This window comes from Rhipicephalus microplus, chromosome 5, assembly GCF_043290135.1.
Source record: "Rhipicephalus microplus isolate Deutch F79 chromosome 5, USDA_Rmic, whole genome shotgun sequence".
Classification (NCBI taxonomy): domain Eukaryota; kingdom Metazoa; phylum Arthropoda; class Arachnida; order Ixodida; family Ixodidae; genus Rhipicephalus; species Rhipicephalus microplus.
This window is the reverse complement of record NC_134704.1, coordinates 57916928-57928378: the sequence shown is the minus strand read 5'-3', so window position 1 is coordinate 57928378 and position 11451 is coordinate 57916928. Positions and strand designations below refer to the sequence as shown.

General features: G+C 43.0%; 1 protein-coding gene across 1 annotated transcript; it reads left to right on the top strand.

Moving 5' to 3' along the window:
* The first annotated feature begins 6070 nt into the window (after positions 1-6070).
* LOC119173859 (cuticle protein 14) lies at positions 6071-11451 on the top strand. The gene is made up of 3 exons (XM_075894324.1): positions 6071-6336; positions 8267-8362; positions 9032-11451. Exons 1-3 carry the CDS (start codon positions 6331-6333, stop codon positions 9434-9436), a joined length of 507 nt encoding a protein of 168 aa, XP_075750439.1. The 5' UTR covers positions 6071-6330; the 3' UTR covers positions 9437-11451.

The following is an 11451-nucleotide window of genomic DNA, read 5'->3' as shown; positions in this document are numbered from 1 at the left end:
ACACACACACACACACACACACACACACACACACATATATATATATATATATATATATATATATATATATATATATATATATATATATATATATATATAAGGGAAAGAAGTGTATACCTAAGGGCTCGTTTTTCCGTGTTTTTGACACAATATTAATGAGATCTAACAGACAGTGATGCCAAGAAATATACAGGGGAAGCTATTAGAAGTTATTATTGGTTCTAATACCTTCTCCTGTACATTCCTTGGCATCACTGTCTGTTAGATCTCATATATATATATATATATATATATATATATATATATATATATATATATATATATATATATATATATATATATATATATATATTTAATGCCATGACAGGTTGGCCACAATCAACTAGCGCACCGTGACCATCGTGACACGTGCGCCTTCTAATGCGCGGGGTGTAGCAAGAGATGTTCCCCGCTAACCGTTCGTGTCCGCAACTCCCCGAGCACCGTTGCTGAGTTTTATTCGGAAGCGACAGACATCGCAAAAACGCTGGAACAGTGGTTTCGGCAGTACAACTAGAATCTAAACTGCGCATCTGCCCAGGCTTTCTCTGGAGGCATGCCAAACGACGTCGAAGCCATGCGGAAGCTCATTAGATGTGTTATTAGAGAAGAACTTACTATAGACTGCAACTGCCCCAGACTGCAAAACTGCACTCCCTGTTGATGGCGTGGTTCGAGACGAACTGAGGCAGAGGACACAAGTGCGTTGCGCATGTGAGCCAGGTTTGGCCTTGTGCTCGTGCCATGATGATATATATATATATATATATATATATATATATATATATATATATATATATATATATATATATATATATATATATATATATATATATACCAAGATGTCCTTTCAGAGAGTCAAATCAGATGGGCGGTTTTTGTTCCCTCAATTTACCAGTTACGTCTTGGCGAAAAAATACTTTAGCTAGGGAGGTAAGAGCATAGTAAGACGCACAACTGGCGACATTGCTGCAAGACATTGCTGCAAGACATTGCTGCAAGAACAGCTTTCGATTCAGCTCATCAATTTGGGCAAAAGGCACACACCTACAATATTCCTTGATTTCCAATGAACATCAATGTGATTCGTTTCGTATGTTTGGAAAATTTTGCGATGGCATAATCGGACAAAGCTACAAGACGGTCAGAGTAGCAAAAATACAAAATTGACTAAACTAGCAGTGTTTTCATAGCTTACGCTTGAAAGCTTCCTGTATTTCGCCCATCGCGGATATACTTGCTCAATTCAACTTTTTATCACCAGAATTCAAGCGAGTCTGTAGCTAAGACAGCGTTAGCATTATGTCTATTTGTATATTTTCTATTTTGCGATGTTTTAAGAATGAATGTTCGTGAAACTAGGACGAACAAAGTAGTGGAGACTTCACCTATGGGATGATCAGTATCAAAAATACCATCACAGGCATTATCGATATTAATATTAAAAAGACACTACAGGTAAAAAGGCCACCAAACCACAAACATGGCTTTCGTGATTTCACTAACAAGTTCGTGTATATGACCGTTACCACTGTTTAAAAGCTAAGGGGACGTTAGCAGCGGTAGCGTTTGGCACGGGAAATAGTAAAAATGAATTTGCAGAAGTAGCGAACCCAGTAAAACACTTATGTTGAGTATTGTCGAAGTAAATTGTAACGGCACAATTTTGAAAGCGCGTATACATCTACTCAAAATGCTTGACCAATTGTCAATTATTGTCGTCGAATCCTCGGTAATACAGCTCTATTTAGGATAACTCTGCGAAAAAAGTTAACAAAAGAGCCAAACACAACCAACAACGTTATTTTGATATGGAGTTTTGAAAACATATACGCGTATCTGTGCGAATCATTTGCATTTATTTGAAAAAGAACCATAATAAAGAAGCTTGTATTTAGCATCGTCGTCTTCTCTCTACGATTATGGCGGGGTTTCCTCAGCATTTTGCTTTGAAGCTCTTAAGGAAAGCGCGTTTTCGTGTGTCGTAATTGCAGCTCAAAAGTTGGCAAGTACAGTTTGCAAAACTGTCTTCCCCTGTCGTTCTAGTGATGAAATAGGAATGAAAGGAGAAAGTGCTTACCTATTATGCTTCGCTCTCAGAAAGGGGGTCTCTGGTTCTTTGTCAGCTCTGGTGGTTGGTTCATGCTTTTCTTTTATAAGCCGCTTGTGTATTTTCGTCCTGTCTTCAACGCCGTTTTAACCTTCCTCAGCTTGCTTATTTAAGAGCTTTAATTCCATTATGCGCGTACTTTTTTCAAGCCCTGAACAAGAAGCACGACCAAGTTTTTTTGCAACTCTGCCTGTTGAAAACGTAGAGGTAGTGTCTGCTTATTTGTCAGTATTCTGAGTCGCGAATCACCTGTAAGCATACAGGATTTGCAAAAGTGAATCGGAGTCGGCACTCACGGTGTCGCGTTTATATTATCGACAAACCTAAAGACTACGTAGATGCATGCGTCAGATTCTTGTGGTAATCGTCAACCGTGTTTAGAAAACATTGTTAACTACTTTGAGTACTTGGTACTCTGCTGTAACGCTTGCAATGTAGCTGCTAAATTTCCTGTGACATCTGCAGCGCAATTCTGCCCTCTTCTGTACTGACTGGAAGCGTTGGGCTTGGCCCTGCTTTAGTGCCAAATCGTGGCAAATATTTGTTGCTCGGTACTCCACATTGTTGTTTATTTTGTAGTGGTGGTGTTGTGATCTACAGTAGCCAAGTTTTTTTTCCAAGGTCAACAACGGAAATTGGTGGTGGGTCCATAAGCGATTTATAGGTACCTCCCTTGTGTTTTAGGTAGTTTACCAGTGCCGCATTTGATTGCTTGTTAAACTAAGAAATGAGTGTGTATATCGGTTATTGTTTCGTCTTGTTTGTGTTAGGAATAGTACTATGTCTTCACTGGGAAAAAGGCACGTGTTTCTGTAAGCTGTGGCTGATGTACCCAGCCTATGTTCAGGGTATGTGTTTTGTTGTGAATATAGTGTGGGTATTGAATATGAATTGTGTACATTGATTTCTAAGTGAATAAATATGCACGAATTATGAAAATCTGGTGTCATGAATTTTTCCGTTTCTATTGTTCATTATTTTTGGCGTGAAAATAATTAACCGAGCTACAAATGAAAGCTTCCCACCCAATGCTATTACAAATTGTCCAGGAGTTAGAAAACACGTCGTGCAATTATTTACGCTACAAGCCAAACACCCACTAATTTAGGCACTCAGTTTTGCCCCAACGTTGTGGCTGCATTTTTTCGGCCACCAGCTATTATTGTAACTCTAAGAAACTCCATCACAATGTTGTCTTTCTCGTCCTTCGAGAATACCGTGCAATCTTAAGCAAATCTTTATTTTACCAATTCAGGTGCCATTTTTCAAGTGGGCTTATCACAGCTAGATTATGCTCGTGTACACTCACGATAAGAGCCCTCTGGCCCAGAAGTCAGTAGTAAGCTGGCGACTGCTATACAGGTCTGCTTAAAAATAGCCTGCCATACATCTTCACCGGTATACGGATTAGTTATACCATGACCCGTAAGAGTCTTGCATAGTTTTACATAACTCTTTTCTTGGGAAGTTTCGTATCTAAATATGAGTTCGGCAGCAAAACAAAGTTATAAAAAAAAACAAAGTATCTCACTGAATGCACTTGCTTATATGCATGTATTCAGAGCCCAATGGCGAGTCAGATACCTTTGAACCCATCTACGGCTCCAGCATCTTTCGTTATGCCGGCTCATTTCGGGCAGCTGACGAGCCATTCGCAGTCTGATGATTAGGGTCCCGCAAATGTATCTGGCCCCGATTCTGGTATCACCTTGAACTCCAGGCCATTTGCGAGATACGAGCGCGCACGGGTCAAGCTTCCACCGGCGACCTTCGATGAGATATGGTCGCAGCCTAGAATACCAGTTTCCGTATCAAATCAATAGTAACCTACGGGGAAAACGCAGAATGGCTTTGGGTCTCTCTCCCTGCGTACGTCCATTGCTCAGGAAGCGAGAATTCGCCTGTCAACGACATTGTGAGAGTGGAACGGAGCGCTGCTTGATGGCTCTGACGATTCGTGTGAGGAATACATGTGAGGCGAAGGTCGTATACATACATTCTGAGTGCTCGGAAATCCCATAGAACCCGGCAAAAAGCAGGTGTTGGAAATTAGAAAGAAGTGGCAAGTACCCTGCAGAATTTCAAGAAGTTTGACTATGAGAACTGTGAAAAAATAAAAAAAAAGCCTTCGGGTAACACGCAGCTCAGTCTTAAGCGTAAGCTGTAAGAGCGGCCTTCCTATTTCTTGAGCTCTCTTTGGGTAACTGCTACAAGAACACTTGCATGGAACGCACTACACAATAAATCGTAATATTTGTGTAGTGAGGAGGCAAGCGTTCACCAGATGCCATTATTCTATAATCTTCGAAAATCTGTGGTACCCTCTATACATTGTGAGGCATTGCACACGCTTTGTTGAAGCTGTGGCTGAAGACAATAAGGAATTATTCCCTCGGCTTTGGTAAGGAGCTGGAACATGCAATGACCCACTTGTTACACAATTCACATTGTGCGGCACTTGGTTGTTACTTTATTGTTCTAAACAGCTTTATTACGCAACCTAACGTTATTCCCTGCTTGACATGAAGTCTGGGTGAGTTTGCAGCGTTGTCTCAATTTCGAAAAAAATACCGGCGTATAACTCAGTAGTAAAACACTGGGCTGTCACGGAGAGGACCAGGTTCCCATTCCAACCAAGGCGTCTTTTTCTTATTTCGAGCTGTAGCGGCTACGGTCACCGGCGGGGGCGGACAAATACGGTGCCAATACCGGCCCTTGTAACAACCTTCTCTATAAACATGATAGCTTCCACTGCTGGTCTTGCAATCAGTAAAGTTTTTGCATTAGTAGACAGCCAAATGAATAATTGTCCGGTTGAAAGTTAGTTTAGAAATGTACACATTCACAAATATTATTATTTCGCTTACTGAGGTTGCATGTTTACAACATGCTATACTAACAGCACGAAGCTATTTTCACAATCAAAATATTACTAATACTTTAGGCAGCAGCAGTAAAGCAGTAACAATTATTCGAACGTCTTTTTCATTATATATTTGCTTTCGGGAACAAGAAAAGAGTAGCCTCACTGAAAGCGATATTAAAAGTTGTCTTCTTACGCGTAACTGTGAGCCTTCTGTGGATTGATTGATTGATATGTGGGGTTTAACGTCCCAAAACCACCATATGATTATGAGAGACGCCGTAGTGGAGGGCTTCGGAAATTTTGACCACCTGGTGTTCTTTAACGTGCACCCAAATCTGAGCACACGGGCCTACAACATTTCCGCCTCCATCGGAAATGCAGCCGCCGCAGCCGGGATTTGAACCCGCGGCCTGCGGGTCAGCAGCCGAGTACCTTAGCCACTAGACCACCACGGCGGGGCGAGCCTTCTGTGGAAAGATAGGACTATCATTTGTTCATGCAAACGTCCACGAGTGACTACGCGACGCGCTACATGTCTCAAGATACTACGGTATTTTACATTATTATAAAACAGTATACAATCGTACTCGAAAATTTGTTTCTGTCGCTGCTCCGATCCATCTCTCATATACACATAAATTGATTTAGAGCCCACAATTAATCGCAAATATATTGCAATACATCCGTGCGTGAAACTGAAGTCGGGAGAGAGTCCGGCCTCGCAAACTGCCCCGTGTGATGGCAGTCGAAGGCCGGCACGGGGCTATAGCGTGCTATCGACCTCAATATTCACCGTCACGACTAGCACTGCAGGTTAGTTTCGGGGTGTAGACGGTGGTTGCATCAAATTAAGCCCCTCCATGCCATCTCTCCCAAGATCCCCCGCCACGTGCTTCGTTGTAAATAGGGACGCCAGTACTGGTCACACAGTATCCACTGAAAGCCCATTAGCTTCTTGCGTGCGGAAGTACCGCATCCTTTTTTCCGATGCCTTTCCTTCTCTCGAAAGCGGGCGCTGGTGAACCCCCTTCGTGAGATGGGCCCCCATTATAGTCTACCATACCGTGGCTTCAATGAGACGGTGATCAGTGGCCCGCTCTAATGGTGCTACCGAAGGTGCGGCATGTAGACAAATCGAACTACCATCTCATCGCCTTCCCTTCCAGTGTTGCCCTTCCTTCATCGAAGAATCAGCTGAAAGGGCAGTGGTGACGTCAGTGTACTATTCATATAAGGGGCCGGCAAGCGGCGTTCAACGCTGGAAACGGCGACTGTGTTTCAATTCGGAATATCCGGCTTCATCACAACGACAGTAATGAAGGTGAGATCAATTTGTCTGTTCCCGATGCGAGAGAAATGTCAATGCATCACCCAGCAGATTAAAAAAGAGTAGACTAGGCCTTTCTTGCGACGAAATGTACCACTGCTTTGTTGCTTTTCACAGCATTGCCTTGAAGTAGGCTTCGCGGACATTTGCAACAATATATAAACTTGGCTATAGAACAAAATCACTGGAGTGCTGCCTGTCAACGATCGGACTTTCAAATATTGGAAAGTTACCTATATATGAACATATTTTGGACTGTACTCAGGTTTATTGGGCGAGCCTAGCAAACATGCACAAAACAAAATTTTTTGCCCAAAACGCACAATATATTTCAGTGATGAAGCAAAGAATTGACAATGTATACACACTGACATTTTATTACAACAGATTAAATTGAACCCACATAGGAAGCCTTATCACGAAGCGATCCTGATAAACCTGTGAGCCTTTTTTTTGTAATAAAATATCAGTAAGAAAGAGTGGCTCTCGCAATTTCTTGGAAACGACTATAATTCTATAAATTTACTCATTAAGAATACATAAAATTTAGAAAAATCTCCATATTGTCAGTTCCAAATTTCGGGCTTTAACACAGTCTGTTCATGTTCTTAAATATAGGCGCTGTGCACAGACGCGATGTAGGTAAGTCAGTATGAACCGGAAATTTAATCTACAAAAGCACGCATTAGGTGTACGTTCAAACCGATTCATCCAAAGAATATGCATCTAGATGAAATGAATGCGAGAGGAAATGCATTTAGTAAACAAGAAAAAACACGAAGCTGTTTGCCAAGAGACCAGAATAAAGGATGCGATAGTTTTGTGTGTATGTCTAAGCTAGCTGTTTTCAGAGAGTCCAGAGCTTTCGCCTCACCGCTAACGTTTCTCAGCCTTGAAATATAGTGCATATGCACAATTACTGAACAACTTTCTGTACTTGTTTTATGGGAAAGCTCTTCGGTCGGCAAGAACGATATGATCAAGTAAATGGATCAAGAGCACTTTGTAAATGAACGGTTGTAGTTGACACACTTATGTCAAAGGAGGTCTTTGAGTAAAAAAAAAAAAACAGCTCCGTAACTTTTTCTGGCTCAATGACATCTTTGATATCAGTTTCATGTATTAGTATGGCTATTAAATAGCCAGCAACGCCTGTAAGTATGTATTTGCTTGATCTTACGTTTTCGTCTTACCGACTTTTTCACAGTAGATAGAGAACGTATTCAATCCTCTCGATCTGAAGAGAAGCTGTGTTTTGGTACGCACCGATCAAATTTACCATTTGAGTACATTGGTCACTTTCACTTTTCTTTGTGCACTGCCGCGTTATGCAGCCGTATCTATGCTTACTTACTAGTAATGATGCAGTAGGACGTTTCACTTCAGCTATTGATGTTCTCCTCAGCCAGTAACAAGTGTTACGCTGGCGCGTATATCGAGCATAAAGAACTTCTCAATAACGACACACTGATCACCCAGTGCTAACTAGAACAGAAGGCATAACTATCAGGAGGTTGTGAGTGCTGACAGGCTTGTAAGCGCTGATCCTACAGCCTTTCCGAATCACCCGGTTAACTTATTCTGGATACTACAGAATTTCAGTTATCAGTGGTGCGCAGTGGGACCCAACAAGACGTTGCGTCCAGTGTGTCACTAGATGCGTTTGGCACAATGTGTCATGTGCATCTAATATCTTAATTAATTATAATTCCTTCTTTTTTGACTGCTGCTTTAAAAGTGATGATGATGTACCTCAATGGTATGGGCTGATGGTCTGAAGCAGCTTATTTGAGCAGTCAAACTTGGTGGCCCTAAACGGGAGGTGTAAAAAACATACGTGTTAAATTAAACCTCAGATGTTTGTCTTTTTGCTTTTCTTAACTATTTCCCGCAAAACATTGGTTCATTCTTCACTTTTTCGCAGGCTTTCATCGTGCTCATCTTTGTTGCCATAACTCATGCTGGCGCCGCGCAGTATGCTCCTGACGTAGCAGTCTCTACCCAGCATCGGACGCAAGATGTAAGGCGAAGAGTACAGCATCCACGCGAATTTGTTAAGAGATGCTCAGTAGACCCTAGCTGTGTGGTCTTCGGAAGGCATTGTATTACATGTTAGGTAGTGCATAAGGCAAGAGTATCAGCAGGGGGTTCTCCTCTTGAGTTAATCTTTAAGGCAAGGTCATAAGGGTAGTGCTAAGCCTATCACGTCACGACCATAAGGTGTCATTACGAAATAAAAACAATGAGACCTCTTGACTCGTGCGAATAAACGTCTGTTTCGATGCCGGCACCTGAAGGAGCGATGAACGACAAAACAACTTGTCATTATACATTGACGCCATATTGGCAGGGGATATCGATGACAAAGCTGTGAAGGAAATCGTCCTCTGTAAGCGTAGCATGATGGTCTTGGCATATTATTAGTACCTTTTGTAAGCAAATTTTTCCTAGGCATAACACTCCAGAAGGCAATGTGTGTTAGCAATATCTTCAACCAGCGCTTGAGTTGTATCTCACTTAGTTGTTCACGATTCAATATTATTGTGAGACCGTGCACTCGAATCTCTTTTACTCTATGTTAATCACCTGGGGCATTTACACATACTCATCTCCTGATTGAAAAGCGTCCGTAGCCCTCGTGTCCCACGTGTTCTGTACGCCTGACATGCAAGCATGCACACCTTCACAGGTTTGGGGCAACTACAACTTCGGTTACGACGAGAAACACGCCACGGGCGGATCCTGGCGCAAGGAGTCAAGCGATGCCTCTGGCAACACAGTGGGCTCGTACGGCCTCTATGACGCCGATGGTCGAGTCCGCATTGTGAATTACATCGCCGACAAGTTCGGCTTCCGCGCAATGGTGGCCACCAACGAGCACGGCACCGCCGCTTCCAGCCCAGCCGGCGTAGGTATCAACGCTCCGATGGGACCCATAGGACTTCACATCGATGACGAAGACAATGGTGGAGCAGAGAATGCATTCGAAGCCGTGGAGCCGGTCGCAGTCTTTGCTCCCGCTCCAGTCGCTAGTCCAGTCTCTAAGTTGTCGCCTGTTTCATCTTTCAAGCGGCTGCCGCAGCCTTCGGGATAACCAATGTACAGCACCATGTACTGTTTTTTGCTTGGCCCTTTGTGACACTTTTGATCTATCATTATTTCGTTGCGCACCTGTATTTCACCTTCATTTTCTTTCACATATCCCACTATTGTGTTGTTGATCTATCAGCGTTCTAATTTGCGAGGTTTCTCGCGGCGAAGTGAAGTAAGCATGCTATGGCGTGTTCCCAATTTCTTGAATTATGCAAGGAATAATGGACACAAGATATCACTTTGTGAACATGTACACAATATTTCTTGTTCTCTGTTAAAGATGTTAACATGGACTGTCGAAGAACTTTTTTGCAATGCGTCTTGAATAATTCAAAAATAAACATTCTCATTACAACAACACCAAGTTTTATACCTTTTATAGATCAGTCAGTGGGTTGCGGCGATGTACAAGTTCGAATGACAGACAAATGGGCCCCTCTATAAATGCTTCGTATAATTAAAGTCGAGTTGTGCGATGTCTGATAAGCGGACGGGGCGATCATGTGCGCTTTAAAAAACGAGTAGTATACGACAAGAAAACAGCGAGAAAAAGTTTCTCAATTTGCTCTCACCGAAGAATCACACCGCTACATGCAGTGTCTTTTGCCAGCGCCGCTTCTAAGACGAGTACACAGGGGCATAGAATCGCGCAACCACACTTACATATACATAAGCATAATTGAATACAAAGCAAATGAACGTAATGTCCCGGGATATTTAAAGTTACATTACTATATGAACGTGCACTAGCTTCACTCACAGAGAAGTATTCAGTCTGAGAATGCGGACTGGATTTATTGCGTAATTTTAGAAATGCCTATTCTACAGTCCTCGTTGTGAATTTACTCGTTTCTTGGGTTTTTTACCATCTGATGTAGAATAAGACAGAACTGTCGAGCTCTACCTTCAAGACGTCAAACAAAATAGCTGTTGATTCTCATCACGTACTCGCGGTGTTTTGTATTCTAAATATTCCCTCACTAGCATACCTTATCTTTTCGCTTCATCATGTTCCATTTTATGTGAACAGTATTTTGCTGGGCGTCGGAACTGCACGAACTGTTTCTGCATTGCCCAGTCTATTGAGCACAAGGTGAAAGTACTGCTTCGTAGCACAGACCCAACGTCCGCATTCCAAAGTGGCGCCACAAAACAACGCTAACCGCAATGCAGAGTACGCCTGCTACCATGCGCTCCTTCCGTCTGGTAATGCACGCTTGCACGACGTGAAAAATAAACACACGGGGAGGCACTAAGCCTACACCACGAGCCCACCATCGTAAGACGGAGAGCGAAAGCGTGGCTAACGCGGCTTTGACCCGGTGGCTGGCAGCGTGAATTTGCAGCCCGCGCTTGTGTACGTGTAAGGCTTCTACCATCGCATAACATAGCGGCGGGTGAGGTAACACGGCGTAACCCGGCAGGCGCAGGGAGTGAGTGCCGAGAGTACGCTTCCTTGTCCTCGTAACACCGCGGAACTGCGGAGGAAGCTTCTTGTACGCACCTGGTAGCCCGCATTTAGGGTCGAGGTAAGCCGTTCATTAAAACAGAGGAGTGCACGTCTAAGACAGCGGTACCGCTGGCCAAGGAGGGCCAAAGATTTGAGTAGGTGGAAGGGCAGTAGGAATCAAGCTACCGGTCCTCACGCTGCGTTACCGCTGTGCTGCATTTGCGGCTGGCTATTGTTATTTGCGGATGTATCGCTTTTGTACTTAGTAGCTACTTATTTATAGACGCAGTGATCACGACCAGGAAAAAAACAGTCATGCCTAAGTAATAAGTTCGTGTATGCTTAAAATAAAGTGATCTTTTTTGACATTCTATCTTTGTAGTGTTCGCGACTACGTGGTCTAGTGATTGGCACGCTGCTAGCATCAGCCATTGAAAAGTGCGTTCACAGTTCGCACACTCGTGCGGCGATCTCGGGCTTCAGCAGACGTCGCCACGAATAAGGAAAAACGTAATGTATTCATTTCTAACCCGTAATCAGGTCCGGATTTCTTGAGAAGGAGCGAA

Excerpts from the sequence above, each read along its gene's own strand:
- LOC119173859 (XM_075894324.1), top strand. Across the intron at positions 8,363-9,031 it reads CCCAGCATCGGACGCAAGAT|GTTTGGGGCAACTACAACTT; the intron begins GTAAGGCGAAGA and ends ACACCTTCACAG.